The sequence below is a fragment of the Rhinopithecus bieti genome, unplaced genomic scaffold (assembly GCF_001698545.2).
Source record: "Rhinopithecus bieti isolate Rb0 unplaced genomic scaffold, ASM169854v2 scaffold_13375, whole genome shotgun sequence".
Classification (NCBI taxonomy): domain Eukaryota; kingdom Metazoa; phylum Chordata; class Mammalia; order Primates; family Cercopithecidae; genus Rhinopithecus; species Rhinopithecus bieti.
The window spans coordinates 2,343,705-2,369,052 of record NW_016807628.1 but is presented as its reverse complement, the minus strand read 5'-3'; the positions used below and the strand labels follow the sequence as shown (position 1 = coordinate 2,369,052).

The window sequence follows — 25,348 nt, the reverse complement described above, 5'->3', positions numbered from 1 at the left end:
GCCGCAGTGAGCTGTGGTCATGCAACTGCACTCCATCTGGGGGGACAGAGTGAGAACTCCATCTCAGAACCAAACCAAACCAAGCCCCCCAGCACCTGTGATTTTATTGATCTTATTGCTTTATGGCAAGACTAGATTAAAAAGAGAGAGAGAGAGCCAATTTAAAGAGAAGCATTTAAGTACTCATGGTAGCCCAGGTGGGACATGGCTCTGGAGGAAGGTGTGACAGTGGCGTGTGGATGCCTGTGACTGACTGGGGTGACAACCCAGGAAGTAGCCTTTGCTGGCCCTTTGGTGACTGTGGCTGGCTGAGGTGCAGGATTGGGCAACCCATCTCTAGGGATTATGTGCACCCTGTCGGGCCTCAGGCCTGAGGGCTGGAGGAAGGGAGTATGGTGGTTTCAGAATCAGGCCCCGGGTCTGAAGTCTTTCCTGCCAGCCCTGCCGTACCACTCCTTGCTGGCTGTCCACCTTCCCTGTGCAAACCCTCAAGCCCAGGAGGCAGGCTCAGGTTGGGGTTCCCAGGATGTGGGGAGCTGAAGGCTGGGGATCTACAGTTAGGAGCACATCGATTGCATCTTGGGCAGATAAAAATAGTCCAGGAGAAATCTGAGGAATTTTAATTGCTGCTCAATGTCTTTGGCGTCTTGAAGACATGGTCCTTGCAAGCCAAACACAAAAGGCCTGGTCTGTGTGTGCAGCCCAGGGAGCCTGTCTTCCCTCCTGCCTCAGCTTCCACAGCTCTGAGTGGAGTCTGCAGGTGAGGCTCCTGCAGGGACCTGCGGTACAGCAGGGCAGCAGGAGCTTGCTCCACTGGCTCCCAAGCTTGCCTGGGAATCCTGGACTTAGCTTTGAGGATGCTGTGGATCGCTTCTGGGAGCTGTAGGAGTCAGAGCTTTTAGTTGCAAGTAACAGAAACCTGACCTGAATTGCTGGAAGCAGCAAGAGCCGTTTAGTGGCTTGTGTGACCGTCCCATCGGTGGGAAGCGGGGGTGAGGGTGGGCCTGCCCCAGGGTTCACCGAACAGACACTTTATCAAGTGCCTGCCTGGTACCAGGTGCTGTTCAAGGGCAAAACAGACCCAGAGACCTGCCCGCAGGCAGCCTCCTTCTGGAGAAGGCTGGGCCTGAGACTGGTCCCAGCGCTGGCCTCCGTCTGTCTGTGTGAGCTGCCTCCTCGAGTGAGCTGTCTCTGAGAAGCTGCCGATGAGATGAGATACAGCCTTGGCACCAGAGAAGAGTTCTTTCCCTTCAGCTCCCAAGAAGGGGTCCCGGGGAAGGGTTCTAATTGGCTTGGCTGCGGCGGGGCACAGGTCTGGTGGGCAGAGCCAGGAGCCACCACCAGGTGACCTATGGCTGTGGTGGGCTCAAGGGTCTTCAGGGGAGTGGCTGAGGACTCTGCCCTATATTTTGGCTCCTTTGGAAAGAGATGCCATTTATCTTGGAAGCAGCATGTTGAGGCCTCTGTTCTGATGACCCAGGCAGGGAGGGGCAAGCCTGTTTTCCTCTCCTGGGGAGGAGGATGCCCCCAGCCTCTCCTGTCCCTGGGGTCAGGCCTCCAGGAGCCTTCCCTGACTCCTGCCCGCTGTGCCCTCTTACCATTTCCCCGCCCTTTGATGAGGATTATTTTTGTATCACTGGCCTGCGTGTTGTGTAGTGTTGGGACGGGCTGGGTAATTTCCTAGCACTTTCAGCCTGCCGCGCTTATAGGCAGAGTAGGCTCTGGAGGCCTGGGAAAGCCCTGGGGGCCTGGGGATGGGAGGGAGGCTGTGTGGGCAGAGATAACAGGTCCACAGGGGAGAGGTACATGTGAGAGACATAGAACTTGAGGCCCAGAAACTGGATAGCCCCAGTTTTCCTCTTATTTCCTGGGTATAGCCCTAGAAAAGAGAGCTGCCCATTGATGGTATGTGGGCTGGAACCCAAGAAGGTCTGTGCTCCAGGGAACTGTGAGCATCATCTTGGCCGGCCTCCCTATTCTAGAGACCCCTCCAGGGGTCTATCCCACTCTGTTACTTTCCACAAAACCTTGGACCTGTTATTTAATCTCCCAGCTTTTGTTTTCTCTTTTGTAAAGTGGGTTATTATCTGCGGTTTTACTAAATTGGATTTTAATTACCCAAGTAATATACTCATCCATTAAACATGAGAACACTTCTGATAAGGCTGGGGTTTATGACCCCCCCCACACCCGCTGCCTCTGTCTGCCCTCCCTTCCCTGGAGGTCTCTGTGGCTGTCGTCTTCCGCATGTTCACCCACACGGGGACAATCTCATGGCGTACATGGGTTTGGTGTTCTCCTCTGTGTACAGGTAGCAGCACAGTCTGCGTATCTTCCTGTCGTGGCTTCTTTGCCCGTGCTGTGGTCTGGCTGCCTGCCTGGGAGGTCTGCAGGTCTGTCTTGTTCTTTTGGAGTCCCTCTCATGTGGTGTTCCTCTGTGGAGATCCAGTGCACATGCCTTTGGGACATCCAGGGTGTTCCTGACTGCGGATTAACAGGAAGTGCGTTGCATTAAACATCACTGGATTTAAATGTGCCTCCTGGACACACATGTGAGCATCGTCTCAGGGTGGACATTGAGGCACTGGCTCGCCAGGCATTAGGATGGAATGTGAGAATGTTCCTGAACCTGTGTTGGGAAGAGGAGAGAAACTGATGTTAGTGCTTCCAGCTTCGCATTAGACACCATCTAGGCCTGTTGTCTACGTTTTCTCATTGACTGCTCTTTGACATCAAAATCCCCATTTTACAGAAGGGGAAAATGGAGGCTGGAGAAGTTAAGTGATGTGTCTGCTGCCAGTCGGCTGCCGAGGATGGGGCTGGGCCCGGAGCCTCGGTGCCCCGACTGCCAGGTTGCTCTGGACGCTGGGGAGTGGAGCATCCCTGTCCTGCCTCCTGAGAGGGAACAAGAGGAAGGCAAGAGCTTGCTCTCAGCAAGGCCTGGAGAGCGCCTGGCCGGGCTGCGGCCTCAGCGTACTGGGAAGAGAGAGCTTGCCAGGAATTTCCTGGGGCAGCTCCAGGGTAGGCTGCTTGGATCTAAGGGTTACAGGGTGGCCTGGGCCCTGCACCCCCCCTTTCCCCGGCACGTCCCAACCCTGTACATTCTTGGAATCTGTGAGTTGTGCCGTGTTCTGTGGGCACCGGGAGTTTGCTTTGAAACCCGTGGCACCAACATCTGTTAGCTCTTAGAGAACAGAAAGATTGACAAAGCACTGCTGGGGCAGGCGGTGGGGGAAGATCTTACATTCAGGAGTAGGAAGTCTCAAAGACAGAGGAAAAACCCCAGCCAAACTCCAGCTTGCTCCCCAAGGCTGCTTTGATGTGGTTTTCCCATTCCCGGAGGCCTTATAAGGTATCGTGCCTGGATTCTGGGCTCTGGACTGGTGCTGGCCGCACACCCTGTGCCCGGAGGAGCTGGCCTCTCTTCCTGGGGCCCAGTGTAGGGCAGAGGAGGGGCTTTAGGGCCAGCTGATGGGGCACCACTGGGACTTGGAAGGTGGCACATCTGGGCCTGAGAGGCCACCAAGCCAGGCCACTGGGCAGGAGCAGCCTGGCCCCAGGTCTGGTGGAGCAGGGGCTCTTGAGACCCAGGAAGGTCTTTGATCAGAACTTGCAGAAGAGTCTGAGGCCCACTGTCCGGGAGGCTAGAGGGGAGGGGCCTGGGACCACGGGCAGAGTGACAACTAAGTAGACAAAAGAAGTGGAGGAGGGTGGCCACTGCAGCCAAGCCCCACATGTGGGTTTCCCAGGTGCAGTGATAAAGGGTGTGGGCTTGGGCACTGGCACTTACTAGCTGTGTGACCTTGGGCAAGTAAGTCACTTGACCTTTCTGTGCCTCAGTTGTCTCATCTGTAAAGCAGGGTAGTCGTGGCAGTCCTTTGGAATACCTGAAAGGATTGCCACGAGGGGGAAATGCAGCCCCCTGAAAACCGTGTGCTGGGCAGGATGGGGCATGTTTCCAGGTGTCTGTGAGGGCACATGGGGTCTGGCGAGTCTCTCAGCTCGTCCCAGCAATGTTCTGGCCACCATATGATAATAGCAAGAGTAATAAACAGTAACTACTGACCTGATGAACCCCATTCCCGCTTTCAGCTGCCCTGCTAAGCGCTTCACATGCAATGACTTCCTCACTTCTCACACTGCCTCCCTCAGATATCCTGATTGCTGTCACCCCTGTTTACGAATGGGGAGACTGAGGTGCACTAGAGATAAAGTTCCTTCCGCCAGGTGGCGCAGCACATGTGAGGCAGAGCTGGGATTTGAACCAAGGTCTGACCACCTCCAGTTCCATGCCCTCTGCACGGGGGCTCGCAGTGGCGCTGTCGAAGGTCGGAGTGTGTCTCCCAGCAACAGCTGCCTTCCCGAAGGGTGGTGCCGAGGGCCTGGCCCTGGCCCTGACATGTGAGGCTGCCAGCCAGGGCTCAGCTTGAGGGCAGGGCTAAGTCCTCAAGTTGTGGGGAGCAGCAGGGGAGCTTTGAGTCTTGCTAGGCAGATGGGAGCCGTTGACCACTCACCCACTGGAGCTGCCGGCTGGGCTATTTTTCTTGCACTCCTTTAGGTGTGATCCTTGGTCGCTGGTAGGCACCAGGACTCCTGGCCACCTCTGCTCCCATGCCCACAGGAGCCCTGGTTGCATGAGTAGGAGCCCGGGCTGAGGCACCTGAAGGAGCTGGCTCGAGTCCCCACTTCGCCCCTTGCTGGCAGGTGATCCAGAGGGGGTCGCAGCCGCTTGGAGCCTCTTAGCCACTTAGATGCAGGGCTGTGGGGAGGCCATTCTCCGGAGCCTCCCGTGAGGATCCCATTGGTCAGTACCTCGCACACTGTGAGCACGCGGTAGATGACGGGTGACTGTCATCAGCACCGTTTCTGGTCTCATATGGTCCTTCAGGGTTGAGGCCACTTTCTTTGTAGATAATAACGGTAACGATTATACCTCTCACTTTACAATTTGCAAATCATTTTAATGAGCATCTATTTCTTGAGAGATGGAAAGACCAGGGCTGTTGTGATGATTCAGGGGGTTAATAAATACACATGTACACAGTTGGCCCTCCATATCCATGGGCTCTGTATTTATGGATTCAGCCAACCATAGATAGGAAATATTTGGAAACAAAAAAGCATCCGTACTGAACACATACAGACTTTTCTTGTCCTTATTCCCTAAGCAATACAGTATAACAACAATTTCCATAGCATTTGCACTCTGTTAGGTATTGTAAGTAATCTAGATGTGATTTAAAGTATAGGGGAGGATGTTTGTAGGTTATATGCAAATACTACACCATTTATATACGGGACTTGAGCATCTACAGATTTTGATAGCCTCAGGGAGTTTTGGAACCAGTCGCCCACGGGTACCGAGGAATGACTGTATACATAAAGTGCCTGACACATGGAAAATGCACAGTAAGTGTCAGCTGTTTGGTTATTATTATGGTTGATGACTATGCCCATTTTACAAATAAGTAGACTGAGGTCCAAAGGCAAGGCAGGCGGTACAGCCAGGATGTGATCCTGTGTTTGGCTCCACATCCCACATGGCTTCTGGCCTAGAGACTCAAAGCTCTAGGAGCATGCACACTGCACGCCGCAGACCCTGGCTGTGTGGCTCAGCGGAGGAGATGCATTTTTTTTTTTTTTTGAGACGGAGTCTCACACCGTCACCCAGGCTGGAGTGCAGTGGCGCAATCTCAGCTTACTGTAGCCTCTACCTCCCAGGTTCAGACGATTCTTCTGCCTCAGCCTCCCAAGTAGTTGGATTACAGGTGCCTGCCACCATGCCCGGCTAATTTTTTGTATTTTTAGTAGAGACGGGGTTTCCCCATGTTGGCCAGGTTGCCTGACCTCGTGATCCACCGGCCTAGGCCTCCCACAGTGCTGGGATTACAGGCGTGAGCCACTGCACCTGGCCGGGGAGAGAGAGTTTTTGCAAAGTTGAGCATTGGCACAGCACAGTGCATCCATGGACCATGGCTCCAGGGAGCTTTCCAGTGTTCTTCAGAGCAGGGTGCTCTTGAGTGGTGAGAGGCCTATCCTGGAACTTGCCAGAACTCTGCTTTCTGGGTGTGTCAGAGAGCTTGGTCCTCTGAACAGGGAGTGCTGAAGCTGTCATCGGTGATGACTGGGGTGCCTTGAGCACATGTGGTCATCGTTATAGGGTCCCACACGGCTGCCTTGTTGGTGGCGATGTCTGGAGTCTTTAAACTCTTCCAAGTGTGCCAGTAAAAAGACACGAGTACTCAGACATCTCATTGATGCTGTCACCCGGCTGCGGTGCAGTCAGGGTGGCAGGCGCAGAGCCCCCCTCTGCAGAAGACCTCAGCGTGAAGAGGTGCACAGATTCTCTTGAAGACTGTTGCCTGTTCCCTCGAGGAAGCTCTGCCTACCAGCCTTTCAGGGGGCGGTGGCACCCGTCTTTCTCCTGCATGAAAGATGGGCTTTAATTGGCTGCTGGGGCGTCCCAGCCATCTAATGATGCCACCTGTGTGCATCCCTTTCCTGTCATCGTCTCCCAGCTCCCCTGTCAACTCGGGCTCTGTTAACACAAACAGCCAGTTTACAAGCCCAGGAAATGTTCGATGATTATAATAATTGGCGGAGGAGGAGAGGGAAGCCATCCTGACTCGAGGAATAAAGTAGCCTGGTTTTGAAGTAAATGGGACACCAGAATCTGAATGGCCACATTTTAACAGCTTTTAAGAAAGAGTGTGTAATGCCCTAGAAAGATTTGAAAGAAGAAAGAGAATAGCCACAAAATGTTAGCTGTTTGTCTTTAAAACAAAAAACAAAAAAAGCAAGAGGCTTACCTCCAGCTGTGTCCAGTTGATGAGATCAGCAATACAAAGCCGTGTTTTTCTTTTGTTCATCAAGATGAAGACTGGCTTTTTTTTTTAAGCATCATCTGAGGTGTAGAGTTTTTTTTTTCTCCCAAGGAAAGGGTTGGGTTTTTTTTTTTTTTTTTTGGTTTTTTTTTTTTTCTCTCTCTCTTTTATTTTCACAAAGAGAAGTTGGTGACAGCTGCTGAGTTTGGGCTTTTTTATTGCTTGTCATTTTGTATTTTGAGAAGCACTACCATAGCATCATCATCCCCCCAAACCCTTGTCTGTCCTCCCATAACAGGAGTATTTCCTAAAGCGGGTTTCTTGGGACATGAATCTCGTGATGCTTTTGAAAAACGAAGTTCCATGGTCTGAGTAAGTTTGGAGAATGCAAAATATGCCAGCACTTGGAGATTCACAGTGTTTAGAACCATAGTAAAAGTCCTGATAAGTCCTGCTGTAAGGGATCTTGTTTAACTTTGTTTAAAAGAATCTTCTTTGATCATAGAAGTCTTCTGGCAGAATACCAATAAATACAGAAGACAGTTTGACAAGGTATGGTCTAGCTTCTTCCATATTTGGAGTTATCCTGCTAGGGTGGGTCAGACAGATGGGGCCTTTGTTGATATCCTAGAAATTTCCCAGCTTTTGGACCAGCAACACTCCCCTCGCTAACTTGACACCTCCTGGTCAGGTTAGTTGGGATGAGATCCCAGATATCCTTAACTCACTGGTGGGGAACAGGCAGGGTGAGTGCAAGGAATCAGGCTGGTTTCCGGAAAGCATGTGTGTTGGTGAAATATGGGAGGCATGATGGAAGACCAGGTGGAGCCATAGCCTGCAGGGGCCTAAATGTTGTGCTGACACTTGTGGGTTTATGTTAAGGGCAGGAGGGACCCACCTTGTCGCTTAACTTTTCAGGTGCAATAGGATCTGCCTCACTTGACCTGAATTCCCATCAGAAGAATCAGCCAAGGGTCTTCAAGGCGCCACTTTTAATGTCTCAGCGCTGTACTCCCCCTAATGCCTCTGCTTTGTCTTCTAGGAGCTCGTGGGCGACGTGTTGAGAGACACGCTCAGCGAGGAAGAGGAGGACGACTTCCGGCTGGAAGGTACTCGGAGTCCATTGCTCTCTTCCCAGCAGCAGCGAGTGGGGGAAGCCGGTGTCCAGCTGGCCATGTGCCCTGCATATTCCAGAAAATCTGCAGACGGAGGGCACAACAGGGACCTTGTGACCTTGTGACTCTGGGTGGGGGTGGACTGGAGGGTGGGATGGAGGAGAGGAGTAAGAGACAGATGTGGCACTTCATAGGTCCAAGCCCAGGTAGGGGCTGGTCCTGACCCTGCACCAGATTAGCTGGTGGACCTTGGACAGGTTGTTGAAACTCTGCTACTCCTCTGGGGATAATAAGAGTAGCTGCTGAGAGTGGTGTGTGAAGTGTGATCAGGCAGTGTTGGGCATGGAGTAAGCATTACACATAGTGCCTATTCCGTTTCCTCCATCGTGTCACTCCCTTGGCGCATGAGTGCACACACACACACACACACAGCCAGCCTCTCACCTCTCTCCTGTGTCGTCCTCCTTCCTTTCTTGAGATGGGGTCTTGCTCTGTCACCCAGGCTGGAGTGCAGTAGATAATCATTGCTCACTGCAGCCTCGACCTCTTGGGCTCAAGTGATCCTCTCACCTCAGCCTCTCAAGTAGCTAGGACTACAGTTGCACGCCACCATGCCAAGCTGATTTTTAAATTTTTCTGTAGAGACGGGGTCTCATTATGTTGCCCAGACTGGTCTTGAACTTCTGGCCTCAAGCAACCCTCCCACCTTGGCCTCCCAAAGTGCTGGGGTTACAGGCATGAGCCACCGCACTTGGCCGCTGCTTGCTTTCTTCATGGTAAAGCGCCGTGTTGTAGAGAGAATCAGGACGCTCAAGTGGAGGGTCTGCTGGCTGCTGGTGTGCTAGTTTGACTTTGGGAAGGCCACCCCACCTTTCTGAGCCTCAGTTTCCACATCTGTAGAATGGGAACAAGGGCCTTTGCCCTGCTTGGCTCCCAGAATTGGTGCCAGGAACGGATGACAGCATGAAGCAGAGTGTTTGCTGAATGGGAGATTTTAAATTCAGAAGCAGGAAGAAATCACCAAATGGGGGGCTGCCTTATGAGAGTAAGGAAGGACATCTCTGCTGAGAGCAGGGCAGACAGCTGGCTGGAGAGCTGGGGAGCCATGGTGCAAGGGTCTGCGGAGGGGGATCCAGGCCTGCGGGTGTCCGAAGGGCCGTAAGAGGAGAGCAGACTGTTCTGGGAAGTTCTTAAGGGGAGCCTGGGCCAGACCTGAGGACCGTGGCCACATCTGGCCTGAGAGCTGTTATAAATATAGAATCTTTGCTCCAGCCCAGGCCTGCTGAATCCGATCTGCATTTTAATAAGCTCCCCAGGTGACTTGCATGCACACTACACTCGGAGAAGCACTGTTTGAAGATACTCCGTTGCCTAGAAGTTGGAGGCAGGTTGGAGAGCCAGGTATCTAGCAAACTTTGTTCAAATGTAAGCAGGCCCCAGATCAAGGGGGAGGAGTCCCGTGAGCAGAAAGCTTTGTATGTGCATACAGTCTGATATCTTTTATGAAAAGAAGGCACCAGACCATCCTCAGGAGTTTCTTAGGGTACCACATATGCATATGACTGTGTGGATAGAGGCCTAGACAGATGATAACCATAGCTCTTTCCAAACATGGGAGGAGACTTAAGTCTGTGTTATCTGCATTTCATGGTTGAACTGTTTTAAGAAGAACATAGTTGGGCATGGTGGCTCATGCTTATAATCTCAGCACTGTGGGAGGCTGAGGCTGGAGAATTGCTTGAGCTCACGAGTTCAAGACCAGCCTGGGCAACATAACGAGACCCTGTCTCTATTATCAATAATTCTAAAATTATATATTTTTAAAAAATCAAAAAAGGACATAATTATGTATTCCTTATGAATTTAAAAACTAATGTCAGTATTTAAAAGTGAAAACCATAAATAAGGCAGCAGGAGCAGAGCTGCTCTGGTTTGAGTCAGGTGGGCATTTGGACCTGTCCGTGTGGCCCTTAAGACCCCATGAGGGACCCTGGACCCAGTGGCCATCTGTGGTCCTCTGGCACCCTTGGTCCTGTGGTCTGAGGCCGCCCACCCCAGGGTGGGCAATATGGTGTGGATGGCAGGCCACCACATGGCTAGGTCTGGTGAGAGCAGGTGCTACTGAGTTCTGGCCACAGAAAACCAGCTGCCTGCTCCGGACCTGGGGCTGGGGGGTCCCTCTGTGCTACTGGCCAAGGGAGAAAAAGCTGAGTCCTGAATCTCTTCTTTGTCTTCCTGTTGGCCAAGTTCATTGCCTCTTGGCGGGCTGGAGAGCTGTTTAAGAGAGAAAAAAGGCCATCTGAGGCGTGAAGATAAAAAGAAGTCTTTTAGCCATCCCAGGAGAGGATGGCTTTAGCTCCCGCGTTGTTATGTAAAGCCGGCCCTAATCCAGCGTCTTAACCGCCTTAACTGGCCAGCTGGGAGCGGGAGGGATGGGAGATTAAGGCTGGGCTTGGTGCGAGGGCCAGGGCTGCAGAGCTCCTTTTGAACTGGGGAAAGAACAAAGTAAACATCAAAAGTCCCAAGCTCTGAGAGCTGGCTGGGCGTGGCAGGGCTGGTGAGGTGAGGCTTTTGTGGGGAGGAGGGGAGAGGGCCCCCTCCTCAGCTGACCCAGCTGGGGTCTGAGGACCGGCGAGGGGTGACCCCATGCTTACCTTCAGTGCACAGCCGGCCTCCCTGCCCCACAGCTGGGCAGCACTCCAGGTAGTTGCAGCCTGTGGCTTGGGCCCCACGGGGAGAATGGGTGCCAGGCCGTGTTCTCCTGCATGGCCTCCAGGAGTCACTGTGTCTGAGGGTGCTCTAGCCACTGCTTCGTCCCCCTCTCCCATCTCCCTTTCTCCAGGGACCCCCTGCCTCTCACCTGGTGAACCCTGCCCCCACCCAGCTTCTTGGCTGTCTCTGTGTCTCACCTCTGGGCCTTTGCTCATTCTCCCTCTGCATCCTCAAGTGCCTGGTTCCTGTCTCTCCACTTCCTGGCATCTTTCTCTAGGAAGCCCCCTCTGCAGGGCACGGTCCAGCCTGCAGGGTCCCTGCTTCCTAAAGGAGATGCTACAACCACTGAAGTCAGGCAGCCCCTCCTCCTCAGGACGAGGCCCGGGCCTCCCAGCTTCCAGGGCAGGCCTTGCTTTGCCCCTGCCGCCCCCTCCCCACTGGCCTGACATGCAGACGTGGCAGCCCTTGGGGTGGTCTCTGCTTCCTCAACCCAAGCGTGGATGTGCCTGGAGTTGCTCGTTCGGCCCAGCAGGGAGCAGTGCTAGGACCGAGACCTGGTGGGGGCTTAGCAGCACTCTGGAAACTCAGGTCCTGTTCAGCTCTGCAGTGGTCCCTAACTTTGCCTTCCTCATCTCTCCTCCCTTCATTCTGACTTTTTATGGATTTGCAGCTCAGACCCCATTCTAGCCTGGCTTACCCACACTCACTATGTGACCTTGGGTGGGTCACTTCCCTGTGGCTCAGTTTCCTCACTGGGTTCCTTGTAGCACTTCTTCGCCAGGGTTATTGTGAAGACAGTGAGGTGATGGATGTAGGTCCCAAGGGTGGCCCTGGTACAGCGTAAGTGCCCAACACCCTTGAGCTGCTATGATTCTTGTTTCCTGGGTTCAGTTTTCTTGAAGAGGTGCCAGCCCGTGTTTATAATCATTTACCTAGCCCAGATGAAAGATGGCCTCTTTGCAAAGCTTCTTTAATCCTATTAGAATCTCCAAAGGCCTCCCTGTGCTCCCAGTGCCTGGAGTAGGGTCTGGCATGCTGTATGTGCTCAATAAATAAACACTCACTGAAGAGGGAAAGTCAACACCCTGTAGTCACTGAAAGCAGGCGACCCCTCCCTCTGCCTCACTGAAAGCAGGTGACCCCTTCCTCCGGCCTCTCAGGCAGGTCCTATGTACCTGTGTTGGGGCCTAGGCTAGTCCATCCAGGCTCCCAGGGGTCAGATGTTGGGCAAAGGGACTTGGGAGGCCTATAGTCTCTTTCATCGGCAGTTGGAAAACTGAAGCCCAGAGAGGGGAAGTGACCTGTCCAAGGTCACACAGCAGACTGAGAACAGAATCTGGCCCCTCATTCCTCGCCATTCAGTATGTGCTGGGCATTTGCTGCAGCTAGGGGCTCTGCTGGGCCCTGGATTCACAGTGAGCAAGGTAGGCAGGCCCATTGGTCATGACATTCACAGGAGGGAGGCAGGGATGAATACGTAAATCTGCGAAGGAGCATGGAAGTTTCTGGTAGTGGTTCTCTGCTAAGAGGTAAAACCCAGGAAGAGGTAGAGTGAGGAGGCTTTTCTGAGAAGGTGATGTTTCACCTGAGATGCAGATGTCAGGAAGGAGCCAGCCATGGAAGAATGTAGGGGGAGAGCAGCTAGGAGGAGTGAGCAGAACCCCAGGGTAGAGGGAACTTGGTGTTTGGGGAAGAACAGAAAGGAGGCCGTTGTGGCATCAGGAATGAGAGTGGGGTGGTCGTCAAGTGTGGGACCACGCACTTGGGTTGGAGAGGGTTGAGTGGGTGACTGCTGGATTCTGACCTGTTTTAAGAAGCGAATTCTGGCTTCTGGGAGGGACTGCCCGGGCAGGGAGGAAGAGGGCAATGAAACCAGGAGGTGATTGCAGGGTTGCAGGCGAGAGGAGATGGTGCTGGCCTAGTTTGGGAGCTTGGGGCTGTGGAGAAGTCCATGAGGCTGGGAGTTGGAGCTGGTGAGAAGGGGGTTGACGGAATGATAGAGATCAGGGATACATCTTAGACTTTTGGCTTCAGGAACTAAGGATTTGGCAGTGTCACTTCTGAGGTGGAGGTTTTGGCAGGTGACCATCAAGTCTCCTGTTTTTGGACCTGTTGGGTTCAAGATGCCCATTTAACATCCAAGGAGAGGTACCGAGGAGGCTGTGGGATACCTGCTGATTGGAGCTTGGGGTTCAGGGAGCAGTTGGGCAAGAAACAGAGAGAGAGCGAGTAAGACTTCTCAGGAAGTAGCCATGGACATTGCCCGGGACTCCCGGGCAAGGCTCCCTAATACACAGGGCTGGCGGTGGCTTCCTAGGAAGGCTGGGAGGAAGGGGAGTTCACGGGAGGGCAACGGGGACCCCCAGATGGAGGGGCAGGTGCCCATGCCCTGCTGGCTCCTCTCCCTCAGTTCAGAGCCCGTCCTGTCGGGGGATGTCAGCGGCCCTGACTCTCCACTCCCCTGCAGTCCCCCCAGAAGCTGAGTTGCAGCGGTGACAGAGAACAAGCGGACTTTGTTACCTTGGCAGTTTCTCTCAAGTCTGCTCCTCATAAAAGCTCAGCTGGAACAGTGGAAATTCTGACTTGTGTCAGATACCGGAGAGGCTTTAATAGTTTCAAGTAGCTCGGGGTTAGATTGTAAAAGCTGAATTTCATCACATGTTTTAACTTGGGTGGGGATGGAGGGGGGAGAGTGGAAGGGACATGATATTTTTAGCCCACAGAAGGCTTTTTCTCCCCTTTCCCCTCTCTCTGTCCCGGGGCTTCCCCCTCCCTCCCTGAACAGATGTTTCGTCTCAATCCTGTTCAGATCTCAAAGCCGAGTGGCCACCAGCCTTAAGCTCTGATGAGGAAAAAAAGGCCAGAATGTTATTTGTTGAGAAGAATTTGCTCCCCCATCCCCTTTTTCCCCTTTTTTGTTTCCCCTCAGTTACAATTGGTCCATAAGCAAAATCTTGTGGCAGTAAAATGCAGCTGGGAGGCAGGATGGTGGAGAAGAAGGCCCTGGTGGCATTTCTGATCTCAGGAAGGGGCAGACCCCTACTGGTGAGAAAGCTGGACATTGCTCTAGAGGGTACTGCCCTGGGTGAGTGAATCACTGCTGTGGTGCTGGTACTGGTGGTTTTCCCTAAAAAGCAGGATCTCAGAGAGATGGATGTGTTAAGTCAGGATTTTTTCGGTTCTTTTGGACACTCGCTTAAACTTTTGGCTCATGAAATTGAAAAATCCTAGGGTAGATCTTGCCTAAAAAGGCCTGTTTGGATTCTGGAGCTAAAACTGTGTCATGGACACATGCACGCACACACACACTCACACATGCACGTATATTCACACACTCACACACGTGACTCTCTCGCTGCCCCTCTGTGTCCCTCTCCGTCATCTCTCCCTCTGTCCCCTGGTAGCTTCTCCCCCACAGGTGGCGAGGGTGGCAGTGCCCAGCTCTGGGCACTGCCATCCTATGAGCACAGCCCTCTCAGGTGGAAGAAAGTTCCCAGGTCACAGTGCTCCTTGCACATGTCGGACTCACTTTACTGACCACTTTACTGGTCACTTGACCAGGGTAAATCTAGGTTTTGTGGGACCTGAAGCTTTCAGGGGCTAAACCAAAATAAATATCTCACCACCTCAGTCTCTCCTTAGCTCAAGTCCAGAAATACCCGTATTTCCCCCAGTATCACCTCACACAGGCACAGGATGTCAGAATGGTTAGATGACAATCTTAATAGATTGAGGATAAAATGCTTAATTTGGAAAATGTTACAAATACAAACACATATGACCACATAAACACCTTCAAAAACCCATTCTGACTTGGAAAGGGCCCATATAGGTGAGAGGGCCCAGAAGTCTAGCTTCATTAGCTTCTCCATAAACTCTCCTTTCATACTGACCTAGGACCAGCCACATGGCCTTCAGGATGAAACAAGCCGGGTCAGGTGGGGGTACTGAGTGCAGTGCGACCCTGGAGTGGGATCAGTCTCCATAAACTACATAGACTGAGAGTGGGGGATGAGTGACTCTGCAGAGGAAAGCCAGATGCTATTATCAGAAGGAGAAGGATTGTTGGATAGGCAGGAACAGGTGTCAGCTATTGTGGTCTGACAGAGTGGAGAGGCCAGTGGTTGAGGAGTTGGGAAACTGGGATTTAGTTCTCTTTGTTCCACAACTTCTGGGTTCAAATCCTGGTTCTGCTACTTACTGTTGTTTCCTTTTGATGAAGCTGATGATGCTGATGATGATACAGCATCTATAGTGTGATAGACACTGCCCTATATATAGACATATATATCTCAGGGTATATATATTGGGCTGACAGAAGATTCAGATGATTAAATGAGTGATACAATAATGGTGTAATAAGGCTCACTGAGCAGGGAAGCCTAACCTAGCCCTGAGGGTGTGAGAGCATGCTGCTCAGAAGAAGGGAGGCTTAAACTGAAGACTTGAAGGATGAGCGGGAATTGCAGAGCTGGAAAGAGCATTCTTGGCAGGGATGAGAGCATGGCAGGCTCAGAAAAGGGAACGCAGTTCCATAGAGAGACAGGGCTGAGAGGCAGCAGCAGCCGGGTTGTGGAAGCCTTTGCACCCCTCCTTAGGGGAAAGGGGGCCACTGGAGGGGTTTAAGCAGGGAAACGGCGTAATCAGTTTTGGTTTTTAAGCTTAGTTTCCTCTTTTGCACAATGCCAACAGTAGCACACTCAGTGTTAAGAGGACTTAATGGAATAATGTGTGGTACTACTAACTTCATCAGCCTCTCCGTGCGGCCCACCAAAGTGTGTGGCTGTGTTTACAAACAGAGGTGGGATCGCTAGGACCCTCATTCCCTGCGGAGAGCCTGATACAGATACTGCAAGAAACCATTTGGCCTGGAATGCACATATGATATCTTTCTCTTTTTACTGGCAGCAGATTTACCCGCCTAATTATATTTGGCAGAGGCTAATATTAAAATTCATCTGCATTCCCTCGAACAGCTGCTGTCAGAAGGTTGCGGACTCAAACATCTTGGCAAGCAACCCTGAGACTAAAGTATTTGCAGCAGATAATCTGTACGTGGACAATTGAGAAAGGACTGTGGATATGTCAGGGCGAGCATCCAGACTCTAGCAAGGAAGTTCTGGCTTGTGTTAAATTTTACATTGTATTCACTGAGAAGAACTTGCCAGGTAACTAGGCTAAGAGAGGGGTCTGCCATGCATTTGAAGTGTTAGTAATTTCTGGTCTTTAGTGGGGCCGATTTAGTCATAACTGTGTTTCAAATTTGTCTCTTCTTTCGAAGTTTCATATGCACCAGGCCTTTCTGGATTGTGTTAAGATAAGCTGGCATTTACTGGTATCATCCTGGGTTTGGATTTTTACCTAAATTTCAACTCCTCACCTCCCCATGGCACTTCCCAGTCTCCATCAAGGCAGAAGGTGTGGCATATTTGTTATGTAGCCAGACTTCCTTATGCCTACCTGTAGAATGTGCTGTAGTTCAGCAGGCCTGGCAGAATCTTTGCCCTGTGCATGTATGGGAAGCGCTAGGCATTGGGCAACCTGGGAGCAGAAGCCTAGAGGGCCCCAGATCTCAAGAAACGTGCTTTCTGGCTGTGCAGATGTGGAGGCTCCTGTGAGGCAATCAGAAGGTCCCAGATAGGAGTGTACAGAATAAAGTGCTAGACTGAACGGCGGGAGACAGCACCCCACTAGCTCCGGATGCATTCGTGCAAATTAGAAAAAAGCTGCCCCTCCTCAAGACACCTTTCTGCCATCTGTCCAAAGGATGTCATAAGCAATACACGTATCTAGGGTATCAGTCATGTGAGTGGCACCACCTGGGGATGTACAGTGCACAGCCTGCTTCTTGGAGCTGGTCTCCTAGTGACCCCAAGTGACCCCAGACCAAGGGGAAGAGCCCTGAGGAGCTTACCCTGCCAGACTGTTGAGGAGGGTGGGTCTGTTTTATTTCACAGGCCTTCTTCTCATGCTGTTTGGGTGGCGCCAGCTGTCAGCAGCTTGGGCTGGGTGGGCCGTGCCATCCTGCTCCCTGGGTCACTGCCATTTGCCAGGGTAAACAGTCCCGAGTGACTGTGGCTCTCACAGCATGCGATCCCCAAGGAGCCTCCCACTGGGCCCATGGGGAGTCGGGAGGGGTGTCTAGACCCACAATCAAAGTTGTCACCATTCAGGTATTTCCTCACTGTCTTTCGCTCTCTCTTCCTCTCCACCCCTCCCTTTTTTTTAAACTGGGGGAGGGGAGAGGGAAGAGACTGTCTTTGATCTCAGCGGAGGAAAAAAGTCTGTTCTGTTCAGGCTTTTGGCTAACACAACAAACAGTGTTTAAAATTTAACTTTGCTTAATTAATTAGTAATTCTGTTTAATGCTGTCTGATCTCCCTCCAAAAGGTATTTTGAAGCTTGAGAAGGGAACATCAAAGGGAGCCGGGTGAAGATGGTCAAGTAATGCATTTAATCTGGCAGTTGCTGAGGGTGGAGAGCTGCCAGGCTGGGAGCTAATGGGGAGAGAACCGTCATTTGGTAAACACAGCAAGCCGACTCCTCGTGGCTGTGGTGTGAGGAGGGACAGGGAGCAGCTTCCAAAGAGAAGGAGCTCCTCAAACCAGTACCACTCCCCCAGATTCATATGAGCTGACAATAGGCTTTAAGAAAGCAGAGTTGACATTTTCTTTCTTCCATGGCCACTGTATGTTTGGGCAGGTTGTGTACTGCACAAGGGTTTCCAACCAAGCAGGCAAGTTATAGGTGAAATTGTCTGTGCCCTGCTCCTCAAGCATATATCCTGTGCTTGGAAGTGGAGGGTAGCACACATCTAAAGCAGCAATCGATCCACAGACTTTTTCCTGAAGGGCCAGATAGTATGTATTTCAGACTTTGTGGGCTCTGTTGCAACAGTTCACCTCTGCTGTCATAGAGTGAAAGAAGCCATGGACAATGCAAATAAGCATGGCCGTGTCCCAATAAAACTTTATTTACAGAAATAGGAGGTGGGCCAGGTTTGGCTCAGCAAATGTACTTTGCCACTTCCTGCTCTGTCACCCAAAAGTACTTCTTAGGCAAGTGAAAGGCCTTTTTTCCCACCTGGTCCTCTACTTTCCTTTTTTCTTCCAAATGAGCAGTGTCTCCTGCAGTTCCTCAGACTTTCAGTTGAAGAGTGATCAGCATGATCAGCACTCCCTGAAATTAGGCCCCCAAAAGATAATTTCCCAAGGGGAAAAATGGCTGGGCTAAACCAGAATCAGAGGCAGAGAATGGACTCAGACTCTGGTGCCAAAGCTGATCTCAACAGAAATACATCATTGCAATCCCCCTTGGCATGACCTGGGCAGCCTGCAGCGAGCACCAGTCCCCCTCTTCTGCCTCCCATGAGCCTGCTCTCACTGATGAGTGGAGGGTGGTTTCTTCTGCACAGGACTGACTGGGGGCCTTGGTGGCTTGACTTAGTTTAGTTTCAGAGGGCTCATATGTGGATGAGGCCTGGCCCCTGCCCCTGGCATTGGGGTCTGCATGGCCAGTTCTCTGCCACCTCTTTTGGCTACTGGGCAGGGGACAATAGGAGGGTGAATGACCTTCTTTGGTGGAGATAGAGTGCTGACTGTCCTTGTTCCTGACCCTCACAGCCCCAGGGCAGGATGGATCACAGGCCCCATGCTGGGAGGGGCCCCTGGTGGGTTCAGCTGACCTGTGGATGTCTGGGTGACTTTATGAGCTGGGATGGGATGAGGGAGCCACTGGTGAAGAAAGGACAATCCCGACCACCGTAGTCTTTGGGGAAGATATATGAGGGGTCGAGGAGGATGTTTTCCAGCCCCTTCAGGTGAGGAGAAAGGAAGGAAGAGGGGAGGTCCTGAGGGAAGACAGGCTGTCCGTGCATGGTGGGGGAAGAGTGCTCCAGAGGAAGAGAGAGCAGGGACAGAGGTTCCTTTTCTTTGGATTTTATCAAGTGGAACATGAAAGGCAACATTGAACCTGAAGGTGGTTTTCTGATAACTTGCCTTTGAACTTGAAGTTTGGTTTCGACAAGCCTGGCCAGCTTGCATCTCCAGCCAGGACCTCTGCAGAGAGAGGCAGCGGCTTTGAAGATGGAGCTGGGCTTTATTTTTCTTTCTTCCTTTTCTTTCTCTTCTTTCCCCCTGCCTGGGAGGGGTGAGTAGAGGATGCTGCAGGCCATGATATTACTCTGGTTTCTCCAGTGGGGCAGCCTGGGGTCAAGCGGGATCGTTGGGATCTGGGCTGTCAGCTGGGACCACAGCCTGTCTACATCCTTGGCAAAGCCAGCATTTATTGAGCACCTACTGAGTGCTGGCCACTGTGCTCTGTAAGCTCTTTCCTCCTTGCCCTTTCCCAATAGCCCTGTGAAGGTGAGGCCGTCGTGTTCCCATTTTATAGACGAGGGGACTGAGGTCCAGAGGAGTCAAGGGCCTTGTCCAAAGCTGCCTGCACAGGCTGTGTGTATTTGATATAATGCTTTTGTGTCCATTTGCATTCCTGAAGCCTCTGTTTTGAGAAAGCTTAGCTGCTAACTGTCCTGTTCCCAGGAGTCAGTGGGGTGGGGTCATCGGTCCCCTGACTGTTACTACTCATGGCCAGACCTAGTGCACTGGAGGTCTTAGCCCGTTGTGATCAGAGCTTGTTGCATCCACACAAGAATCCTCTGGGGAAGGGATTGGTAGCTTCCTCATTTTACAACTGGGAAATTGAGACGTCTAAAGAAGGTATGTGACCCACCCAGGGTCACACAGTGCCAGAGAACAGAACCCAGGTGGAGATGACCACTGCCCTGGCTGGCCGGCCTCCATTAGACAGAGAAAGGCAGGCCGAGAGAAGCACCGAGTCTCCTGAATTGAGCAATGAAAGGCAGGGAGGGGCAGCCTAGGACTGACTGTGAGCATGATTCAGGCTGCCTGGGTTCAAATCCCAGCTCTGTCGTTTACTAGCAAGGCACTTATCCTCTCCAAGCTTCAGTTTTCCCATCTGGAAAATGGAGCTAATCATAATAACTGCCTCACAGGGCTTTGTGAGGATGGAGTTAGTAAACAGCAAGTGCTTAGTCATTGCTGCCTCATCTTTACGTACAGTGGCGCCAAGGGGAAGTGCCTTAGTTAACTGCAGAGGAGAGAGCTCCCAGCCCGCAGGACCGAGCAGAGCAGGAGAGCAGGGGCCCAGGCCCACTGGGGGTATCCCCACTGTGCCTGGCCCAGGGACTATGCTTAGGTCCTTGCTTGCATAGCTGGGGTGTGTGAGTGTGGTAGTGAGTGTGGTAGGAGTGGGATCAGAGAGGCACAAAGCCCCCATCTAGTTGCCTGGCCAAGCAGCCTCATTTCTCCAGGCTGCTGACTTCCCAAGAAAGTCCTGCTTTGCCTTCCTTTCTGACTGGGGAGTCTCAGCTCCTCACATAACCCCCTTGGCCACATTTGGATCAGGGTAGAGGGACCAGGCTCCCTTCCCGGAGTAGGAGCCAGGCCGTTTCTTCACCTTTAAAACAGGACAACAAATTTACTACCCCAGGGCAACAGAGGGAATCAGATGAGAGGAGCGGTGAGTGTGGCCTGGAAAAGATGTCTCCAGCAAACCCCAGCCCCGCTATCAGACAGAGACAAAATGGCAGAAGGGACTAAAGGAGGCTTATGGGACATTCCAAGAATTGATGGCACTTTGTAGCCTGGGTCCTAGGTCAAGGAGGATGGTGCTACCCTGAGCTGGCTTCCTCAGGAAAATAGTGTCAGTAGGTCCTGGGATTTCACACTCACCCTCCCACAGCTCTTGGCAGGCCACACACAGGATCGTGACCTTTGGCAGAGAAGGGAGAACCTGGGGTGAGCAGAGGCCAAATGCAAGGTTCAGGATGAGTGTGCACCCTGAAGATGCCTTTTGTGTATGTGTGAGTGTGTGTGCATGTGTGAGTGTGCATATGTATGTGAGCAGGTGTGATGCATGAGTGTACATATATGTGCATGTGTGCATGTGCATACGTGTGTATGTGTGTGCATGTGTGCTTGTGCATACATATATGTGGACGAGTGCCAACCCAGTTGAACTCTGTTTCTGGCACTCCTCCTGGCCATCCACCAAGGTGCTGTAGGCTGTGCCCAGGTGGTAGCACCTTTGAGGAGGCCAAAATGTCAGCATGTAAGGCAGTGGGACTGCAGAAAATGGCCATGGTTCCTAAGCTCCCTCGCCAGGCCCCAGAAGCACCCCTCCACTCCCATCCATCTGCCCTCTGGCCTGACAGTGCTCTGGGTGGCTGTGTGCCTCCACAGGGCAGAAGTCACAGGCTGGTAGGGGCCTGAGGGGGCCCCCGACGGTGCAAATGGGTGTACCATGCTTGGCAGGGGGTCTCCCCAGGCAGTACCAGGTGCCAGAGTAGTGTGATGTTGACGCCAGCAAATGGGCAGGGCAGGAGTGGGCCCAGCCCACTGGCGAGAATGTCCAGGCCAGGCCTGGAAGACGAAGGTGCAGTGAGTGCAGCCGCCCTGCGTCTGGACCCTGCTCCTCATGCTCCCTCGCCTCCCTCCCTGACAGTGGCCCTGCCTCCTGAGAAGACCGACGGGCTGGGCAGCGGAGATGAGAAGAAGATGGAGAGAGTGAGCGAAACCTGCCCAGGCTCCAAGAAGCAGCTGAAGTTTGAAGTAAGTTTCCTTTTGGTGCTGGGTCCTGGGGAGATGAGATGGGTTTTCTCAACTTTGTGCTTTGGGAGGAGGGAAGCTGAGGCCCTTCCAGACAGGACGGCCCTTCCTCTGCATGAACAGCACCCTCTGTGGGAGGTTCTTCCTGCCACATCTGGGGCTGTCCTGGCTCAGGGCAGACCCCAGGGACTCACCACTGCCCACCCGCTCAGCCTGGTCCCAGCCCCTCCATGCGGGGTGTGCCCAGCAGCCTGGGAGAAGGCGTGAGAGTAGACGAGGGAGGCAGGACTCTGGCCCTGCTGCTGCTGTCACCTCTCTGGACCTCAGTTTGCTTGGTGAAACCTTCCCTTCCAACTCTTGAGGCTGTTCTTGGGGTGCCTGCGGGGGCTCTCAGGTGGAATGGACGAGCAGGAGGCACAGGCAGGTCCCTGACGCTCTCTGGGCCTCAGTTTCCCCATGTGGGCAACACCAGGGATGTGCCTCTCTGTGGCTCTGTGCGGTGCCTGGAGGAGGGAGCAGAGGCTGTGGGCGGAGGTTGGTGAGGCTCTGAGCGTAGGGGTAGGAGTTGGGAGAGGGGTGCACAGGAGAGCCTTTGGGAAGAGAAGGGCCTTTGGGGTAAGAAGGGGACACTTGAGTGCCCCAGACCCAGTGGCTACACGGTCTGTTCCCCACCGCCTGGTAGTGTAGCATGCCCCTGTGCACCCAGCACAGTGCCCAGTGCTGAGAGCCAGGCCCAGGCCTGCTGCATGGAGCTTCCCCACTGCTCCGCCCTCCTTGCTCCCTCCCTCCTTCCCTCTGTTTGCCTTCCTGAGACCACCAGGGCATAGCTCTAGAGTCAGCAGGCCTGGGTTCAAATCCTGGCTATACACTTAGTGGCTGTGTGACTTTGGGGCAAGTTCCCTAAAGTCTCAGTGGCCTCACATGCCTCGCCTGTAAGGTGGGAACAGTGGTGATGTCTGTTGCATTGGGCTGTTGTCAGCATCATGAGTTCGTGCGCCTAAAGGTCTAAAGTGCTTAAGAGGGTGTCCCTCTTTCTAACCAATGCTTATTGGCACTGGCTAATTGCCAGGGGACCCAGCTTAGACTGGGTGTGGTTCCTGCCGTCAAGGAGTGCACAGTGTGACCAGGGGACAGTTGAGTGCCCCAGACCCAGTGGCTGCACAGTCAGTGATGAGATGAGATCTGGGAGCCCTGGGTGGGGGTCACGCCGAGGGGTGTGGGTAACAGACACTTGGCATTTTCAGGCTCTGTGTGGTGCCTGGAAGAGGGAACAGCAGCTGGCGGTGGAGACTGGGGAGGTGGGTGAGGCTCTGCGCATAGGGGTAGGAGTTGGGAGGGGGTGCACAAGGGAGCCTTTGGGGTGAGAAGGGTCTTTCAGGCAGAGGGAGCTGCAGGAGCAAGGTCCTAGAGGTTGAAGTGCCAGCGTGCTGTGTGGGGAGAATGAGCCGCGTGGTGTGGCCTGTGCTGGATGGTGGGACATGGGGGAGACACCCTGTGTGCAGGGTCCCTGGTGACCGATCTTACACCCTTTCCAGTATCGTCTCCCTGCCATGTCCCACCATCCTGCACAGGCCACACCACACAGCTTGCTCTCCCCACACAGCACACCAGCACTCCAGCCTCCAAGAGGCTTGAAGGCTCGCCTGAGGAGGACAGGTAGTGTCTAGTAGGAATTAGGGCTGCCACCTTCTTCCTGGAGCCCAGCCCCACCCTAAGCCCACCTGGGTCCTTATAGGGTCTTTTGGGGAGCTTGGCAAAGCCCAGGGCTAAACTCAGTGGCAGAAGGAAGACCGGGCCCAGGCATCCTGCCTCCCTGGAAGCCCAAGTGTGCTTGCTTGTGGAGGGGCAGGCTCAGGACTGAGCTGTGGTCCACAGGCAGGACTCACCTGAGAAGCCCAGATGGGGTGTGGGAGAGGCCTAGGAGACACACATGTGACAGGTGGGGCAAGTGGCCAGAGTTACTCAACTCATGTTTCTGAAGCTCAGACCCAAGCTGTCTTGGAAACAGGTAAATGGTGTGTGTGTGTGTGTGTGTGTGTGTACATAGGTATGTGTGTGTAGGGTGTGCACATATGGGGTGTACCTGTGTAGGTGTGCGTGTGTATAGGTACATGTTTAGGGGTATGCATGTGTGTGTGTGTGTGTGTGTGTGTAGGGGTGTGTATGTAGGCTCGTGTGTCATGCCACATGAAACAGTGCCTTGGGCAGCAATGAGGGCCCTTGGCAGGTGTCAGATGGGCGTGGCTGAAGCAAGGTTGGCTTTGAACTCAGCGTGGGCGCCTAAGAATTGCTGGAGGGAAATGGCTTAGTGCTGCAGCAGCCAGGGCCAGGACGCCGTGCTGGGGCTCACTCCCCTAGTGTTCACAGACAGGTGCCTTCCCCTCTCTGGGGAGCTGAGCCTTCCTCCTGCCAGGCCAGCCGGATGCCACCTTCTTGATGGTGGAAGGAGAGGTGGAGTTTGGCATGCCATGGAACAAAATGGTCTTGTTTCCATAGAATCTTATGGATCTGAAAGGCTGTTTGTGGAGCCCATTCCTGCTGAACAGCATGCTTCCTAGAACTGTTCGTCTGACACTCAGCCAGCCTCTGCACACAGCCCTCCGGTGACCAGCTCACCACTTCGCGGCTCATATTCCCTAGGGTCAGACACTTCAGGTTCCTGAAAATGATAATAATGAAATGATTGTTTCATTGATTATTGATTGAAATAATTATTTCAATGAAATAATATGTTAATCATTACAGCAAAAGTAACAGCTGCTACCATTGATTGAACTTTTCCATGTGCCAGACAGTGCTCCAAGCACAGGTGTAAACGACACCAGCATTTACCCTCCACTTCCTGTTTCCAGTTCCCCTAAGCAGACCTGGCCACATGGCACTGGGAGCAGGCAGTGTGTAGGGGAGGCGATCCTGGAGCACAGGTGCGAGGAAGGAGGGAAGCCAGTGAAATCTGGGTTCATCTGTGGGCTCTGCCTGCTGGAGAGCCTCCTAGGAGCCATGTAGCATGCGCTCAGATTTGTCCCAGGGAGGGGTGAGGAGGCCTGGCATTTCCACTGCCTCCTGTCCCTCCATTGTTCCATCGCCTCTGCGCATTCCTTCCCGGGCTCTTCAGGGCTGCCCTGAGACAGAAAAGCGTACATGAAGCGGGAGGTTGGAAACTGTCCCCACCACAGGTGCAGGGAAACAACTGGGTTGAGGGCATGTGGGTGGGGCATTTAATCTTCCCAGCAACTTCTTGGGAGACAGGCTATCATTTTCCATAATGTATACAAAGAGAAACTGAGGCACAGCAGAGGGCAGTGACATGCCCAGGGTCACACAGCTGTGGAGGACCCTGCAGGGGCTGGGGCCTGGGGCTGACTGACACCCGAGCTCCTCATGCTCATGCTGTCCTACCCTGGCATGCTGCTGGGGCTCCCAAGTTGATGTTCCCTTGGCTTCTAGTTGCTTCTTGCCCTTGGTCCAAGTTCAGCTTTTCTGAGACCACAGTGCCTCTTCTCAGACCCCCTGTGTTTCCTTTGTCTTTCAAGACCCACAGACCACCAGGCACCCCTGCAGGCATCCCTCCCTCGGCCAAACCTCCTCTCCCCGGGCTCTGGCTACCCTCCTGGGCCAGTTCTGTCTTGGCCAAGGTGCTCCCTGTCCACTCAAGGTCTGGGGAGGGCAGAGGACAGGTGGCCGCCCCTTGGCCTGGCTTCTAGGCCCAGGCTTCCACCACCCAGTCAGTGTTGCCACAGATAGGGGACCAGCCCCACCCATCTCTCTGCATCCAGGAGCTCCAGTGCGATGTGTCCGTGGAGGAGGACAGCCGGCAGGAGTGGACCTTCACCCTGTACGACTTTGACAACAACGGCAAGGTCACCCGAGAGGTGAGTGCACCTGCCTGGCCTCTTGCTGTGCATCATGCCCGCAGGCACAGGGCCTGGGCACAGCACCCCGCCACTGCCGCTTCTCACCCCTGCATCGGTCCTGCCCCTCAGGGAAAGCTGTAATAGCTAGGGAGTTGCTGGGAGCTCCTGCGAGATCTGGAGGAGCATCCCAGAGCTGCTGGCAAGTGGGAAGAGAG

The 25,348-nt window shown here is 53.2% G+C and overlaps 1 protein-coding gene across 2 annotated transcripts in view; it reads left to right on the top strand.

The window, feature by feature from the left end:
* The window catches only part of NKD1 (NKD inhibitor of Wnt signaling pathway 1), an 85,894-nt gene that overhangs the window by 50,700 nt on the left and 9,846 nt on the right, over positions 1-25,348 (top strand). For both annotated transcript variants that reach the window (XM_017882969.1, XM_017882970.1), the window contains 3 exons: positions 7,867-7,933; positions 21,176-21,282; positions 25,056-25,151. In XM_017882969.1, coding sequence (XP_017738458.1) covers positions 7,867-7,933; positions 21,176-21,282; positions 25,056-25,151 — 270 coding nt within the window. The remainder of the gene's footprint in view (positions 1-7,866; positions 7,934-21,175; positions 21,283-25,055; positions 25,152-25,348) is intronic.